The 17,184-nt window shown below is 52.5% G+C and overlaps 1 protein-coding gene across 1 annotated transcript; it reads left to right on the top strand.

Annotated features, from left to right (window-relative positions):
• The first annotated feature begins 2,671 nt into the window (after nucleotides 1-2,671).
• On the top strand, nucleotides 2,672-17,184 carry AIFM2 (AIF family member 2). Its single transcript, XM_019712453.2, has 9 exons — nucleotides 2,672-2,810; nucleotides 9,413-9,611; nucleotides 9,981-10,096; nucleotides 11,493-11,612; nucleotides 12,352-12,444; nucleotides 14,004-14,112; nucleotides 15,099-15,251; nucleotides 16,454-16,654; nucleotides 16,881-17,184. Exons 2-9 carry the CDS (start codon nucleotides 9,434-9,436, stop codon nucleotides 17,030-17,032), a joined length of 1,122 nt encoding a protein of 373 aa, XP_019568012.2. The 5' UTR covers nucleotides 2,672-2,810; nucleotides 9,413-9,433; the 3' UTR covers nucleotides 17,033-17,184.

The raw sequence follows: 17,184 nt of genomic DNA, 5'->3' as shown, positions 1-17,184 counted from the left end.
TGGGCCACACCAGCTTTGACGTGCCGCGTGCCAAGCCTGCTGGGCCCCCACATGCCTCTCCCTCCTGGTTTCAGGCGTATGCTGCAATTTTTAGGGTCCTGCCCCTTGTACCCTGCTTGTTGGAATCCTCTTCACCTATCCAGGCCCAGCACCTCTGAGAAGGCTTCCTGGCCCTTCCAAAGCCCCAAGGCCGTCTCCCTTCCCTGGGCAGGCTGTAGTGCTCTCTATTTACCTCTCTGCCTCCCACAGGGCCAGGGCATGTGCCCAGTAAATTTCCAAAGCTTGCTTGACTCATAGTTGAGGCTCTGCTTTGCCCACTCCGTGACCTCCAGCCCCTTGGGAATGATGCCCTGTTGACGGTTTCCTGGCTTTAGGGTCAAGGCCCAGCTCTGCTTTACTAGCTGTGTGATTTTGCCTAAGTTCTTAGCCTTGAGCCTCAGTTTCCTCATCTGTGAAATGGAGATTAATAAAACTCACCTTGGGGGACCTGTGTGAAAAGTACATTTGAGGATCTATCCAAAGCACTGAATTTGTGTTCAATAAATATTAGTTACCATTTTTCTAAGAGTACTGGTAGGATTGTTTTATCAGAAATGCATCATTCTGGTTGCCAGGGGTTGGAGGGAGGGAGGAAGGAGGAGTGACTACTGGTGAGTATGAGGTTTCTTTTTGGAGGGATGAAAATGTCCTGGACTTAGATAATGGTGGTGGTTGCACAACCTTCTCATCGCCGATTGTACACTTTAAAAGAGTGAATTTTGTGGTATATGAATTATATTTTAATTTTAAAAAATCATTCATTTAAGCAAGCATTAGTGAACTCCTAGGGAACCAAGTGCTGTCACTACCAGATGCTGGGGACCCAAACAAAGCCCAGCAGAGTGAGGTCTCTGCCCCAAAGAGCTGGTCAAAAGGGATTGTTGTCTTCCTTGGTGTCAGAGTTTAATCCGCACCCTACTTTCCTGTAGGGGTTTCAGGAGGAAGAAAAGGAGATAACTTTGGAAGTTATTTGCAAAGTCCGGGACTAATGCAAGGTTTGCTGTGCCTGGAGCCCCAAATCCAACCCATGGCTCTATGATGATTCCTTGCGAGACAGGATTAGGATGGGCAGGGCCCATGGGCTCTCTGCCCCCACACTCTGTCACCATTGCTCTTCTGGGCCCCCAAGGCCTGAGAGGAGGAGGTGGGGACTTCCACATCTCTGACCGTATTCCCTCCTTCAGCCCCATTCACCGGGCAGGGTGCCAGCTGGGATAGGAGGAGAAGCAAGGATTCCAGAGAACTGGAACATGCAGCCTGGGCTTCGTAGGCTGAGAACAAGAGTAGAGTACTCACAGGAGCACCCCAGCTTGAGGTGATTCTGGGCACCAACGTCTTATCAATGGAATTGACCACAATGCTCCCTCTGCCAGGGATATTGGATGCAAGATCTGTGACCACAGCTTTTAGAAGAGGTACAGAAATGCCACTTCTAGTACAAATGTTCCTGAACACCGGATAGAGAAGAACAGTATTCAAAAGAGTGTTGGGCTGGGAGCCAGGGATCTGCTAATGCCTCGGGCAAGCTAATCAGCCCGTATAACATACCTATAGTAAATGGCTGTTGTGTATTAATCACTGCTGTGTGGCAGGCACCACACTAAAACACTTCACATGATCTAATTGGATCTTTTCCACTACTCTTAGAGTAGGTGCTAATATTTGCATTAAATACATGAAGATGGCTTATCTGTCACCAAATTAGCTAGATCCTACTGCCAGGTTGTAGCTTGCATCCGTCCGTTTCTCCCCAGATCCTAGTCCAAACTCTCTCTTTTTTCTTTTTTGTCCCCAGACTGCCCTCCTAAGTTGTTCCCCCAATTTCAGGCAGCCTTCCCATTCCCCCATCTTTTCACCACAGAACACAACTCAGACCTGTCACTCTTCTGCTGAAAACCCTGCAGTGACATCCCATTGCTCTTAGGATGACAGGGAGTCTTCACCAGGACTGTACGACCCTGCCCACGCTGGCCACTCTGTCTTCCGCCTCTGCAATGCCCCCGCTCTCAGCAATTTGTCCTGCCTCTGGGCCTTTGCATTCCCAGAGCACGCTTGCCTCCTCTCTGCTCGGGGCTAACTCCTTCTCGTCCTTGGAGAGAGAGGCCTTGGCATCCTTCCTGTGCCGCCAGTCTTTCTTACTGCAACGTGATACATGTTTACTATACCTGTCTTTCCCCCGACTAACACCTTATCCGAAGGAAAGCAGAAACCATGCCTGTTTCGTTCTCCCTTTTATCTCCCAGCGCCTCGCACAAGGTTGGTCACACAGCGGTGCTCCACTGGGTTGGCAGGATTATTTATATGCGCGACGGGAGGAAGTTGGTAATCGCCCAAGGCGGCACAGCGGGTGCGGGGGGGGGGGGGACGGGGGGACGGGAGCCCTTGCTCTGACGTCCCGGTGGGTTCAAGTTCTCTGGAAGAAAGTCGGGCGGAACTTTGAGCGAGTCCGAGGGGCTCGCGCAGAGCCGGGCAGCATCGGCTTCAGGGGTCGTCTGTTCCGTGGTGGAGGCCATTCCCACTCGCCCGCGGGCCCGCAGTCCCCGGTGGGGCCGGCCGGGGGTGTGGCGGGGGCGGGAGGGCCGACGCGCTGAGTCACGCCGGCCGGGAGGAGCCTCGGGGCCGGGCGGCAACCCCAGCGGCGGGCGCCAGCGGAGCAGCGGCTGGAGACGGCGCGCGAGTGAGGCGGCGCGTTGGCCAGGCTCTCGGGGTCCCACAGAAGAGTGGAACAAGGGAGCGCCGGGGCCTGGAAAGCTCAACTGACAGCGTCCGAGGTCGGTGGGGCGCGACTTGTGGCCTTGGGAGGAGGGGTCTGTCGTCTAGGATACGGGGCTCGGGCCTGCAGCACCCTAGTTCCCCCAAAACACAACAGGGAGATTTACTCTCGGAGAGGGCAGGGCAAACTCGCCCCATCCCCGTCCGCCCCCCGAAATTCCGTCTAAGTCTTCCCAGGTAAGACGGGTTACCCCATTCTCCCCCGAACCCCCATCCTGGAGGGCTCCGAGATTCGCCGCTGGGTGGAAGCTGGTGTCACAGCGCAGGAGGAAAACCTCCGTTTCTAGGAGGAAATACCCTGGTTGCCCTGTGCCTACAGGCTCCGGTGTACTCCGGGCCAGCCTCTCGCTCCACGAAGCCCCAGGTTCTGTGTGGAGAAAGGCCAGCGGGCGCTGAACTACCTCTGATGGGGCTGGGGAAGCCCAGGACGCCTGAAATCTACCGGGAGCTGCATTTAGTGGGTAATGGTGGGCGCTTTCCTTCCAGCACCATCCACTAAACACACCCAGCCTATCTCCTCCAAGAGTCCCTTTGACCCTTGGATGTACTGTGAGGGTGGGGAGGGAAGAGGTGCTTGGGAGGACAGGTACAGGGCAGAAGGTCAGTTTGGAGAGGGGTTTCCAGGTGTCCCAGGTGTTCAAAGGACAACTTGTAAAATATGTAAATATGCAAAATATTAAGGAGGTCTGCCCAGGTTCTAGTATGTGTATATGTGTGTGTACGTGAGTGTGCCTGAGTGCAAGACCCAAGCTCTCAGACCCACCTACCCTCACCCCAGCACCTTGAAAGAAGCCCCCTGAGGGCACTGTATGTAACCCCACATGTGGAGGGCCTCCAGTTCAAGGGGGGAGACTGCTGCCCCGCTGTTCCCCGCCTTGATCAGGCCTACTCAGGGCTTAAGTGGTGGAGCTGGGCAGAGCTGGTGTACTGCAGGGCCAGCCTGGTCTTTAAGTGGTGGTGAAATGAAGAAGCCAGGGTCCAGACAGGCGGCAAGCTGGGGGTGGGGGAGTTAAGGGAACCACAAAGTAACTGGCTCCCAGGCTGGTGGACAAATTTTGAGGCCTAGGTTTTCTGTGCAGGAGTATGTATGACACTAGAATGAGCCTGTCTGTCCAGAGCTGCCCTCTCCTGGGCAGGAAAGGACAGCCCCTTCTTCAGACTTTGAGTCCCTTTCACAAATTGGTCTTTTTAGGGTTATATTCTGCGTGTGTTCCCTGGGGTCCTGGCCATGGAATGCACACTCTTAACCTGTCCCCAGTTGTCTAGTGAAGGAGGCTGCAGGTGGAGAGGGGACATTCATGGTCTTGAAGTCACAATCTAGTGGCCCTCTCATCTAGGATGCCACTCTGGAAACATGGCTGTAGAAATCTACCCTGGGAATAACTGTTTGACTTATGATCAAAAAGCTCTGTGTTGTATTTGTAACCTCTGTGAGGCCATCCTGGGTGACGTCCAGGCTTCAGTCGGCGCCTACATGGTTCCTGCTGTATGTCTTCAGAGGCGTGACCTCTCAACAGCTTTGGCATAAATGTAACTTCATCGTTGTTTCGTAGATTCCTGAAATCCCCTGCCTGTATTATTAGAAAAGAATCCCCCTGGGGTAAGGCTGAGCGTCCTTGGTGGAGAAAACAGGATTTACTGAGAAAATTCCAGTGTAAACCAGATTGTGTACGCGGGGCGGCGTATGTGAGGGGGGTAAGAGGTAAAATTCCTTAGCTGCTGCTGGGCAATTAGGATTTGTTCTCTTGGACCTTCTTTTATGCTAACATTCCTGAATCGAGGCGGATTTAGTTAAGATTCTCTGTGCTCTCCCCCTTGGCTTGATGTTCAGTTCAAAATCAGATTGTGGGTTTGGCAGTTCCTCAAAAAGTTAAATCTAGAATTACCGTAGGACCCAGTCATTCCACTTCTAGATATATACTCAAGAGAATTAAACACATATGTTCACACAAAAACTTCTACGTGAATATTCATAGCAGCATTATTCACAATAACCAAAAGGTGGAAACAACCCAAATGTACATAAACTGTCAAATGGAGAAACAAGATGTGGTGGATCATCATACAGTGGAATATTACTCAGTTACAAAAAAGGAATGAAATACACATGCTATAGCTTGGATGAATTTTGAAAACATTATACTAAGTGAAAGAAACCACACAGAAAAGGTGTGGAATAGGCAAATCTGTAGAGACAGAAAGAAGATTGGTGGTTGTTGCCAGGGGCTGGCGGGAAGCGGGTGGGGATGAATGCTTATAGATGTGGTTTTCTTTCTTGTTTTTCTTTTTTTAGGGTGATGAAAATGTTCTGGTATTAAAGTGTGGTGATGGTTGCACAACTTTATGAATGTACTAGAAACCACCAAATTGTATACTTTGAAATAGCAAATTTTATATGAATATCTCATTTTTAAAAAATTAGATGATAGGATTGCCCTGTGTTTAAAGCTTTATTATTTCTATAAAATGACTCATTTAAAAATATTCAAGCGATAAAAAAAAAAAGGTCAAAAAATAAAATAAAAACATCATCTGGGGACCACTATACACATTTTGGTTTAGAGCACAGGTCTGTCAGACTATTGAGGATCGAACTTGGACAAGTTACTGACTTTCCAAAATGGGGAGAAAAACACCGGTTCAATGCACAGATCTGGGTCAAAGTGCAATGAACGCCAGCTGTTATAGTCAGCAAAATGAATGGAAGGTGTAGAGATTTCCCGTATGCCCCCTGTCCTCACCCATACATAGCTCCCATTATCAGCATCGCTCACCAGAGGGGTACACTTGTTATAGGTGATGAACCTATATTGACATAATCACCCAAAGACCCAAAGATGTTTACATTACAATTCCCTCTTGGTCTTTTGCATTCTATGGATGTGGACAAATCATGGACAAACTTTTCAGGTAAAAATCATCTACTCTAATAAAGTAAAAATCATCCATTCGAAAAATGAATGGCTCCAGAATATTCCATTGTGTGGGTGTATAACAGTGTATCCTGTAGTCTCTTCCTGATGGAGCCTGTCATTGATTGAGTCTGTTTGCCCAGCACTGCTGCTCCATTAGAACATATAATTCAACATCTCATCAATTGCACACATGCTTTTTGAGCACTTACAGGGTGTGGCTGGGAACTAAGGTCCGTGGCTTAGGCCCAGGGTTTCGGTATCTGGCCAAGTAGGTCATGGCCGAGCAGAGGGGAGTCCAGCTGTCCTCAGGGGCCGGGCAAAACTTGGCACTGGAAGAGCCAAGGGAGAGTCAGCATGTCCAAGGGCATTGGGCAATGGAAGCTGCTAGGAAGAAGGGTGGTATCAGCTGGAGAGCTGCCAGCCCACCATTCCCTCAAGTGAGTGGATCAGAGGTCAGTAGAGGAGAGAGTAGAGCAGATTCCAGGAGAGCCTGAGGTGCTTGGTGCCTAAAAGACCTCCTCTCCCCTCCCCCCATCTCCTCATGGGGTAGGTGTGCCCTCCGACCCCACACCCACCCCTGGAACTCCAGAGAAGCCATTTGCCTTCACTGAAGGTGTGCCTAGTTGGATAGGCCAGGGTTTGCCCTTTGGAGAAGTCAGTTGGTGATCCTGAGCGTGCTAAGGGGACAGAGAGGGGTTCAATGCCTTTGGCCAATCCCCTGCCCATCAGGACTGTGCTGGGGTCCCTGGGCTTTCTCTCTTCCCTGGGAAGGAGACCCTGTGAGGGCCCCAGGACAGGCCTGGTGGTTAGACGTGGCGAGCATGTCGGCCCAAACGCTACCCTGGCGTGCCAAGCACCCTGTGTGTGCTGGCCCCTGCCCCCTGCCCTGCTGGCCTCCCCACCTTGTTCACTGAGCTCATCCTAAGCCTCCCTTTAGCCGCTGGATTTCATGGCCCAAGCTGTTCCCTCTGTCGAGAAGCCCCTGGCCTCAGCTATGTTCAAAGGCTTCTGCTTGAGCTTCCCTGGGTGGTCCAGTGTGACCTGACGCATGGTACACACCCCCTGTCCCCAAGCTGTGCAGCCTCTCTCGGGCCTGTGCCCAGCCAGCTTGGAAGCAGAGCTTTCTGGGTGTTCCCAGACCTTCCTGCTGGCTGCTGGCCCCAAGGGCAAGCTGGCACAGAGGGAGCCAAGGGGGCATGTGAAACATACTCCTTCCGTAGCCAGCCTCATTCTCTGACACATGCCCAGGCCCTGCTCAGCTCCTGGTGTCCACACCTCACCTCTGGCTAGGCCCCTGGGCCCTCTTGGGTTTTGGCTCCCAGGAGACATTCTCCTTCTGGCCCAGTTGGCAGATTCAGCCTGATGAGCACTCGGGATCAGCTCTGGACAACCTTTCTGAGGGCCTGGAGCAGCGAAGGTGGCATTGCCTGCTGGGCACTTGTCCTGCCCCCCTCCCCCCCCAAGGGATGGGTAGCGTGCACAAGCCTCCATGCATTGGGGAGCATCTAGCCAGTGAGAAACAACATTAAATCCCCTCCAATCTCCTGTGCCAGATATAGCCTTTCCAGGTTCTCCCTCCCCAGGGAGAAATTAGGCAGTGGGCACTTGAATATCAATGAGAATAGTGGCTGGAGGTCCAATCATAAGCTGCCCCCATAAGTGACAGAAGATCTGGGGACCATCTTGGGGGCCACCATGTCTTGGAAACCTATGTGTGCAAGGACATCTCAGGGTGTCCCCTCCCATTACAGGGGGTAAATGGAAGCCCAGAGAGGGAAGGCGTTGTGCCCCAAGCCACACAGATGATACAGGATAGAGTGGTGGCTTTCCAGCTGCCTGCAGTGCTGCCTGAGAGGGTCCCCATATGGGCTAGGACATGCTTCCCCATCGAGCCTTTGGGCAGCTTGCTGTCTATCCCTCAAGGCTGACCTAAGTCCCCTTCCTCCTTCCTTGCCACCCCTCCCTGCTGCCATCTCCCACTCTGAACCTCCCCTCCCTGGAACCCACAGCAGCTGTTGGGCCTCTCTTGCTGTTTTCTGTGCAGTGTGAGCTTTGTTTCCTTCCTTAGTGTCTCTCCCTGGCAGCCTGGTTTATTTCTGCATCTCCTTAGAGTCTGGCACAGGCCAGGGGGAGGTTTGATTGCCTGTCGCCTCGAGCCAGCGTCTCCCAACAACCCCTTGCTGCTCTCAGGATCTGAGCTGCAGGCAAGGAGTCTCTGCTCCTCAAACAGCTGGGCTGCCACACGGGAGAGTCCTGGGGCCCTGAACCAGGAGCCTCCTTCACTGGGGCTGAGCTGTGCTGGGGTCGAGGCCCCTGGCTGCAGCCCCAGGCCAGGCCTCTGCCCTCCCGAGGGGCAGCCTCTGGGATGTGCCAAGTGACCCAGCCCTTTGGAGGCTGAGCCAGTAGATAGCCTCCCAGGCTGGCTACGGGAGCCCAGGCAGGCGTTGCCACCTTCTTTTTCCTCTGTGCTCTGCGGTTCAGCATCGAGTGCCCCAGCCCCGCGTGGCTCTCTGCCTCAGATGTCCTCCAGGGTCTAGCTCTGTGCCAGGGTTCTTGAATTTTAGCTCCTCAGGGACTCAACCAAGGTTTGTTTTCAGTTTGCTGGGAACTAGTCAGGCTGCCGCAGTCCATGTGTGACTGTGAGTCTGGGGCACACTTGGCCTGCAGACCTGGCCCTCCCTGCGGACACTCTCATCGATGGCAGCTCCCTGGTCTGGGCACAAGCAGGACCTTGCTCGCGCCCTGCTCCCCACCCCCGGAGCCTGTGTGATCAGCACTTCTCCTCCACCTTCTTTCTTACTAGAAGACATTCCTTCTCGGTCCTTCCCCAGCAGTGTCTTCTCCCAGCAGCTCTTTCTTGCCCCGTCTCCTGGGGGCTGTCGCCCAGCAGTCCCAGTATACACCAGCTGTCCCAGGAATGCTCAGAGGAGTGACCTGTGCACTGCAGGTCTCTCTTCCCCACCCCACGGTCACGGCCTGGCTCACACTGCATCCTGTTTTGCAGGTTGATTGTCATCACCTGCCAATTGATCTCAGACCTGGGGCTCACGCTGGTGACCTGTCAGTGGGCAGGTCTGTCTGGTGGCAGTGTTTGCTTCTGCAGGGCTTAAAGAATTTTATTTAGTTCCTCTGATGTGGCCTTGCTCGCAGTTCCCCACATGTGTGCCCTCTGGTACTGTTACTATGCACCCGATCAGCTTCGTATATCTGCAGTACCCACCTGAGTTTGTAAGCCCCACCTTTACAGGGGCAGAGACCATATCTGTCTGTCTGTCTGTCTCTCTGACCACAGGCTCCATGGCACAGAACATTTCAAAGAGCAGGAGCCCAATTAATGTATGTTGTTGAGTGAGCAAACACACTGAGTGAAAAAAAGTACAGAATAGTTTAAGTGTGCAAACAAATAATTATGATTATAGGTACACAGAGTATCTCTGGCAGGATTCATATAAACTGAGTAGTAGTGGGTGCCTTGGAGAAAGGAACTGGGTGGTTGGGGAGTGGGATGCAATTATGATACCCTTTGTTTTTTTGGACTTTAATTCAAATTTTACAAAATTGGAATTTCATGAATGGACATAATTGAAAAGGATCAAGTGTTGGCATTTGAGTCCTTTCTCACTGTGGGCTCAGCCCTGCCCTCCCGACCCCGAGGCCCCTGACTCGGATGTGGTCTCTCCTCCTAGCCCAGCAGAGCCTACTTGGAGATGGGGTCCCAGGTCTCGATGGACGTGCGAGGTGTGCGTGTGGTGATTGTGGGCGGCGGCTTTGGTGGGATTGCGGCCGCCAGCCAGCTGCAGGCCCTGAACGTCTCCTTCGTGCTGGTGGACATGAAGGACTTCTTTCACCACAACGTGGCCGCCCTCCGGGCCTCCGTGGAGAGTGGTAACGCGCTCCTTTCTGGGGCTTTCTTGGTGGGAGTGGTCTGGTCATGTTGTGGGTCTGGGGCTGGATTTCTCCACTTAGGGCAAGGTGCCTCCATTTCACCACCAGACACATTCTGGAGAATCTTGTCACTGGCCTTAAGCCGCTACCATAGCAAGACCCTAGAAGGAAGAGCTTGAGCTTCCCTGAGGACCTGAGGCACAGACTGGCGCCTTAGGGGGTGGTGAGGACCCTGGGTATGCCACTGGCCCAGCTCTTTGGCCAAGGGCACCGCTGTTGCTATGCAGCTCAGGAAAGGTTCTGTGTTATTCTGGCCTCCTGTGGGCAGCCCAGTTTTATACTGTGATCTATTCTGTGTCCACTCCCCAGGGTTTGCCAAAAAGACATTCATTTCCTACTCGGTGAGCTTCAAGGAGAGATTCCGGCAGGGCCTGGTGGTGGGGATCGACCTGAAGAACCAGACGGTGCTGCTAGAGGACGGTGAGGTGAGTGCAGGGCCTGGCCTGTCCATCAGCTGGCTTCAGGAGGCCCCCGGAGGACATGGCTGCAGGGGGGCGGAGACCTGGGTGGCTCTCCTCAAGGGTGAGTGTCTTCTGTGGCCCTCAGCGTCCCCCTCCCTCCACCCACTACTCGTGCTGGGCAGATAGCAGCTTCTCATAAGCAAAGGCCTGTCTACAGCAGCCAGCAGTGTGGTGGCAGACATTTCTTGAGCCTTTGCTGTATGTCAGGCACTGTCTTAAGCCTTACATAATATCATTTAATATGTGAGAGAGGTGATACGGTCTCACTTTACCGAGAGGATAAGTGGGATCCTTGGCCAGGATCCGTAGCTGGGAAGAGACTCAGCCAGAATTTGAATCCAGGCAGTTTCCCCCCAGAGCCCACGTTCTGAAAGCCAGTATGTTCTGGACCAGCCCGACTTGGTGAGCCCAGGGAGCCCTCCTCGCTGGCTGGAATGAAGGGTAGGGACATGCGTGAGCCACATCCCTGGATTGGAAGGTCTTGGGGGAAGAGCTTTTCTTCACTTCTTTTTGGATTTCTCAGCCCATATGTGTAGCACGGTGCCTGGTATATACCTGCAGTGACGTGAGCTTTATCAGTGAGCTGCCAGCAGCCCACTTGTCATATTGAGGGTCACTGGTAGCCTGGCCCTCTGCTCTATTCAAAGCTAAGGGGGGAATTGGAAAAAGGAGACACAATTCCTGTCAATGCATATGTGATTTAGTGTGAATTGATCTTCCTTTAATTTTGGGGGTTAGGAATCTCCAGGTTGGAAAAATTACGGAGAGTCTGCTTGTCCTGCGGTTTGGGGCCAAGCTTTTCAGAGCTCTGGAAGGGGCCGTGCAGGCATCTCAGGCCTCCATCGGGGAAGTGGGGGCTGAGTGGGATACTGACCCTCCGGTTCCCCCCCGTCAGAGCATCTGGTTTGGTCACCTTTATATATTTAGTCTCCAAACAGGACCTCTCTTTCTCTCTCCTTTATTTCCTTCCATTTTTTTGGGGGGTGTGGTGGGGCAGGGAGTAGTTTCTACTAAAATACCTATGAGATTCTAAACTAACTCCACATTGGAAGCTAGAATCTTGCTTATTCCCTACAAGTAGTTTCCTGTTCTCTGCTTACCTGCCCCCGTGCTGGGGGGAACTCCCCCCTCCTATTTCCCTGTTGAGTGGCAGGAGGTTAAATCTGCTCTCTTAGGTATTTCCAGCTTCTAGTGCCACCCGTTGGCCTAACCAGTGTGATGGTTTTGCTCCCTTCCAAGGAGGGCTGCCTCGGAGCTCCCAGAGAGGGCCTTGCCACCTGGTGCTCCTTGCGCCGTGGGCCTGGGGGTGGATGCAGAAGCCCAGGCCTGCCGTCACCTTTCTTTACCTCATCTCTCCTAGGTCCTGCCCTTCTCACATCTCATCCTGGCCACAGGCAGCTCCGGGCTCTTCCCTGGCAAATTGAATCAGGTTTGCAGCCAGCAGGAAGCGATTCAGGCCTATGAGGATATTGTGAAGCAGGTGAGCTGCCTGCAGACCTAGGGCCGGACAGTGAGGGAAGACTGGGTGGTCCCCCGGGGGAGCAGAACAGCTGTGGGGATACGTAGGGATGCAGCAGGGAGACCCCAGGAGCTGCTCAGGGCTGTGACCATGGCTGTAAAGATGGCAAGTTATTAGAAAGAGATTCCTGGGAGGAGACCTTTGGGTCTGTATCAAAGTGTGGCCATAAGCCCCGAGACCTGCTCATGTATCCATTGGCGTTTCCCCAGCTCCTCTATCTTGGAGCTCCCAGTTGCACTGGGCCTTGTGATTTGTAGAGCAGGCTTGGATCTGTGATCTCAGTCAGCTTTCACAGTGATCCAGAGAGAGGGGTGGGACGGGTCCATCCCCACTGAATAATGAGGAGTGGAGACCCTGAGAAGGATCCCAAGGTGAGTGCTGCCATATGACTAAGGCCAGGTCTTTCCCTCTCTGCAAAGCTTCTGAGAAACCTGGAAGAGCAGACATTAGTGTGGAGGTTAGGAACCCAGCTTTAAACTCAGACAGACCTGTGTCATGGTGATGCTTCTTAGGGCAGTTGTGAGAATCAAGTGAGACAGTATGGGGAGACACCCAGTAAGTGCCTGGCCCTGAGAAAGTACATTTAGACCCTGAATTTGGGAAGGGTTCTCTACTCTTCTTGGCCAAGGAACTGCCATCCTGGGCTGACCCATGAGGCGGGGGGGTTGGAGTGTGTGTCTTACATTTCCTTCTGTTCCAGGTCCAGCGCTCACAGTCCATCGTGGTGGTGGGAGGAGGCTCTGCGGGAGTGGAGATGGCAGCAGAGATTAAAACAGAGCACCCCGAGAAAGAGGTGGGCAGGCGGCCTTGGCTTTGACTTCACGGTGGTCGGCTTCTTTCTGTGCTGTCTAAGCAAACTCAGGAATTTGCTCAGGGCCTGGGAGGCAGAGCTCCCTTAATAGAAAGCAGGAATGTATGTTTCCCATCTCCTGCTCTTTACTCTGGGGGGTCCCCTAAAGTCCCTTTCTGCTGGGAATTTTTCCTGGAGAACCAAGGTGCGTCCTAGTTCACTGACGGGTCCTGCCTTCTGGTGGAGCCAGGAAGATCAAATCCAGGGAAGACACCTTACAAAAGGTTATTTCCTGTGTCCCCACCTTTGTAATGTAGACATCAACTTTGATTACCTCTTTTTGCTGACAGTTAGCTTGGTCAAAGTCACTCTTAGTTGTTTTTTTTTTTTGTCTGGGCAAGCAGTGGCTTTTTTGGTCATTAAGAGGCAGTAGCCTTTGCCCTGGACAGCCACATGGGGAGAGCCTGCAGTGCAGCCCCTCACTGCGTGTGCTGGGAAAGGACTGGCCAGCATTGCCTCCTGCCCTGTTCCCTTTAAATGATGGAGGGATAGAGCATCTGCCTGGCACCCTGGGATAAAGAACGTCCTGGCTGTAAAGGCTTGGCTGAGGGCTGAGTAATGATCAGTAATTATGGGTCCTGGAGGCCAGAGCTGGCTGTTGTTGAAGCCAGATCGGCTTCTGGGAGCCACATGGAGCCTTTGGCTGATTCTTTCTCCCTAGGGAAAGACAGATTGGTTTTGAAGAGTGAGTTCAATATGGGCTAGTTTAATCATACGGTTGTTCTCTGACAAATTATCGGAAACTATTAAGAGTGATTAACGTAAAAGTTCGTTCATTTTGATTTATGGGCTAAAGTCCAGTCTGAAGTGGGAAGTAACTCAGTGGAACTTTTGTGTGTTTATAATTAGTAGACAAATACGATTAATAATAGCCACCCTTTAGTAAGGACTCAATAGGTGCTGAATTATGTGCTTTATACACATTTTCTTGTTTCATCATTACAAAATGCCTATGAGTTGGCCTGTGATCCCGTCTTACTGAATTGTCGGGCAATGTCCAAATGAGTATCCGAGATGGGATTTAACCCAGGCAATGTGACTTCCAAGTCCAAGCTTTGAACACCATTCCAGGCTGCCTTCCACCTCCCTGTGCTGACCCAGACAGCAAGTAGATGTGCCTAGAAGTACCAGTTTTAGAACCAGCTTTAATGTAAATGTCAGCCTGATTTACAGATAGAATGCTTACACAGAGAGACTGTATAATCATAAGTGCCCAAGGATGCTTGACACTAAGTTTCCACGTGGCCCAGGTGAGGTGTGGGTGGTGGGCACTAGCACATTCTGAGAGGCCTAGACTAGGGGATGTGGCTCCAGCCCAGCTCTCTGTTCGTTTACTGGTTCCGGTGCTGAGCACATTATTTCACTTGGGCCTCAGTTTCCTCCCCTGTAAACCGGAGGCAGGGGAGGCGCTGGGGTAGATGGGCTGATGTGTTTAAATCCTCTTCATATGAGCAGGAGACTCAGTGGCTCTCTCTCTCTGTTCTGTGGTCATTTGTCCTCAGGTCACTCTCATTCACTCCCAAGTGGCCCTCGCCGACAAGGAGCTCCTGCCCTGTGTCCGGCAGGAAGCAAAGGAGATCCTGCTCCGCAAAGGCGTGCAGCTGCTGCTGAGTATGTGCAAGTTCCCCGCCTGCCCTGCGCCTCTCCCTGACCCAGTGAGATGGGGCTCAGTGGCTTGGTCACTGTCCCCTGCTTGAAGGTGGCCCCGCTCCTCCGCAGGCTGTCTGTGTCCTGGAGTTGAGCATCAGAGCCCGTTTGAACCCTGTTGTCCAGCGGGAGGTCGTGTCTGACCCTGGGCAGGGCAGAGGTCCTAGTACCTATGGGATTTCCATGTCATGGAGGCAGCACTGTCCTGGCTATTGCTTTGCACACATGCATATGGTACCTATGTGTGGAATGATTTAAAAAATCACCCAAAGGATTTGGCCTGAATTATGATGTCTTTGTGGTGGAGAGAATAGGATTTTGGGTTTGTACTTTGAGGGTGGTAAAGAGTGTGGCTTTTATCTAGAGCAGGAGGAAAGAGCATCAACCAGCATGTTAGAGAGTGGGGCTCTAACCCCAATGGTGTGACCCGCCCACTTCACAGGGCTCAACACCCTTGTTTTCTTCAGGGAGGGGTGAGGTGTCTGCTCTGTGGGAGCTCATTCCAGCTCTTGGGCTCCTTGTACCTGGCTCCACAGTACTGTGACCATCTTTACTTTCGGGCAGTGAGGAGAGTAGGCGGGCTTCTTGACTGTTCTTTCTTCACCTTTGTTGGGTTGCCTGGGGGCTCGTCCAGCCTGGCCAGGATGGCGTAGCTGACAGAGCGGCGTGTTGGGGGTCTTCCTCACGTAGCCTCATATTGCTTCTTGGAACTTTCCTCCCATTGGATCCGTTGGAGCCAGATGTCCAGATTATGCTTCTTGGGGCAGCAGAGTGGACTGGGAGATGGGCAGGAGAGGAGGCGGGACTAGAATCCCTTCCTAGTTGATCCACATCGTCCAGGCCTTTCCCGTGGCTCTCCAGCCTTCCCTAGGTCAGCCTTGGCTTAGACCCCAGCCTTGGTGACGTGCCCACCTTCTGCCAGCCTCCTGGTCACGGACTTCCCTTGACAGGTGAGCGGGTGAGCAACCTGGAGGAGCTGCCTGTCAACGAGTATCGGGAGTGCATCAAAGTGCAGACGGACAAAGGCACGGAGGTGGCCACCAACCTGGTGATTGTCTGCAACGGTATCAAGATCAACAGCTTTGCCTACCGCCGTGCGTTTGGTAAGCGGGAGGCCGAGCCATCACTCACTCCCCAGCTTGACTCCTCAGTCTCCAGCTGCCCAAGAAGGCCCCACAGGCCTCTCCCCAGGAATCGACACCACCTTGCCGTCCCCCTCCATCCCAGTGGCTTATTTGTCCCTTCTGAATGGTGACATCAAACTTTAAATTCAGGTTCGGGTCCACTCTTGCCGTGCTTTCCTCAGCTGTGATGATGATGACTTAGCCCGAGGTGTCCAAAGTCACCAGAATCTTCCCAAGTTGGGGCCCGCCCCCTAGTGGTGAGAGATGGGAACAAGTTTCAGAGAGACGAAAAAGATGCATTTTCTGTTTTTCGCAACACGACTGTGAGGAAATTCCAGGGTCAGGTCTTTCTCTGTTCACAGGTGTACTGCTCTCCCCAAACACTAATCCAAACACTTGGTCACTTGAGCTTGGAACAACTATTTGGGTATTAGGGGCAATAATGTGGCCTCATGTTCCCAAAGCTCAGCACTGAACTATCTAGCTAACTAGAGGTGGAGCTGGTGGACTGATGGCCTCTATGTGTGAGCTGGAGACTCAGTGGCTTATTGTCAGGCGCTGTGGTTGCTGTGTCCCCAGGTCCCCATCACTAATTCCTGAGTATTCCTCTGGCACAAGGAGCTCCTGCTTTGTGCCCTGAAGAAAAGACTTTATCTAATCCCAGAGGAAGGAAGCTAATACAGGCCAGGTGTGGGAGTGGGATTGAGGGCTTATACTGGACAGAGATCCCAGAATTTAACACCTAATTGTCCTAATGTTATATTTTCAAAGATAAACTTTTTTTCAGTCCCATACAATGAAAAGTTTATCATTTGTTAAAGCCCTGCATTTATTTTAGAACTCTGATCCACGTTCAAAAGAAAATTGAAGACTTGGCTAAGTAATACCCTTAATCATTATAAATGAATCATGGTCACTTATTAAGAGTTATGCACATTATATAAAATGATGCCCTGCTATGTTTCTGACCAGTTTCCACCCTGGAATAGTAACCTTGCCTTTGCAGGAAGAGCTCTCAGGTGGGCACTTGGGGCAGAAATAAATCAGGTGGGAGGCTTGCCGCTGGAGGATGTGCCTTTGGAGGGAGGTTTGAGTAGCCCTGGAGCTCCTCGTCACCACATCCTGGGGGCCACTTAACATGGCAGCTCAGGATCTTGGTCTTGTGTCGGTTTCCCTGGCAGCCAATCAGCTGGCCAGCAATGGAGCGCTGACGGTGAACGAGTACCTGCAGGTGGAGGGCTGCAGCCACGTCTACGCCATTGGGGACTGTGCCGATGTGAAGGAGCCCAAGATGGCCTATCACGCCGGCCTCCATGCCAACGTTGCAGTGGCCAACATCGTCAACTCCATGCAGCAGAAGCCCCTCAAGGCCTACAAGCCGGGTAAGGGAGCACCAGGTGCTTCAGAGTTTTAAGATAGTTGGGGTTAGACAGGGTGTAGCCTTTGTGGGCTTTTAGATAACTGCCTGCTGGAACAAACTTTCAAAGCCGGCAACAGAAACACCCCCCCAGAGCGCTTTAAAGATAAATCGGGAAGGAATGAATGAATCTCAGAGTTGCAGGCCTGTGAATGGTGAGCAGGATGTCAGTTTTTGCCTCTCCTCCACAGGTGCACTGACGTTCCTCCTGGCCATGGGGAGAAATGACGGCGTGGGCCAGATCAGTGGCTTCTATGTGGGGCAATTCATGGTTCGGCTGGCCAAGAGCCGGGACCTCTTCATCTCCACAAGCTGGAAAACCATGCGGCAGTGTCCACCCTGATGGGGAGGCTGGGCGGGGGATGAGGTACCGCCGTCACCCCGTACGGATTGCTTGACCAGTGGTACCCACCTGACAAGTGCTAAAGGGCAAAAGCTCTTCTTCTGGAGTAAGATGCCAGTGATGTACTGACCAGAAACACAACTACAGAAAAG

This window comes from Rhinolophus sinicus, linkage group LG07, assembly GCF_036562045.2.
Source record: "Rhinolophus sinicus isolate RSC01 linkage group LG07, ASM3656204v1, whole genome shotgun sequence".
NCBI lineage: Eukaryota > Metazoa > Chordata > Mammalia > Chiroptera > Rhinolophidae > Rhinolophus > Rhinolophus sinicus.
The sequence above is the reverse complement of the archived record's forward strand: the minus strand, read 5'-3'. Positions and strand labels throughout refer to the sequence as shown.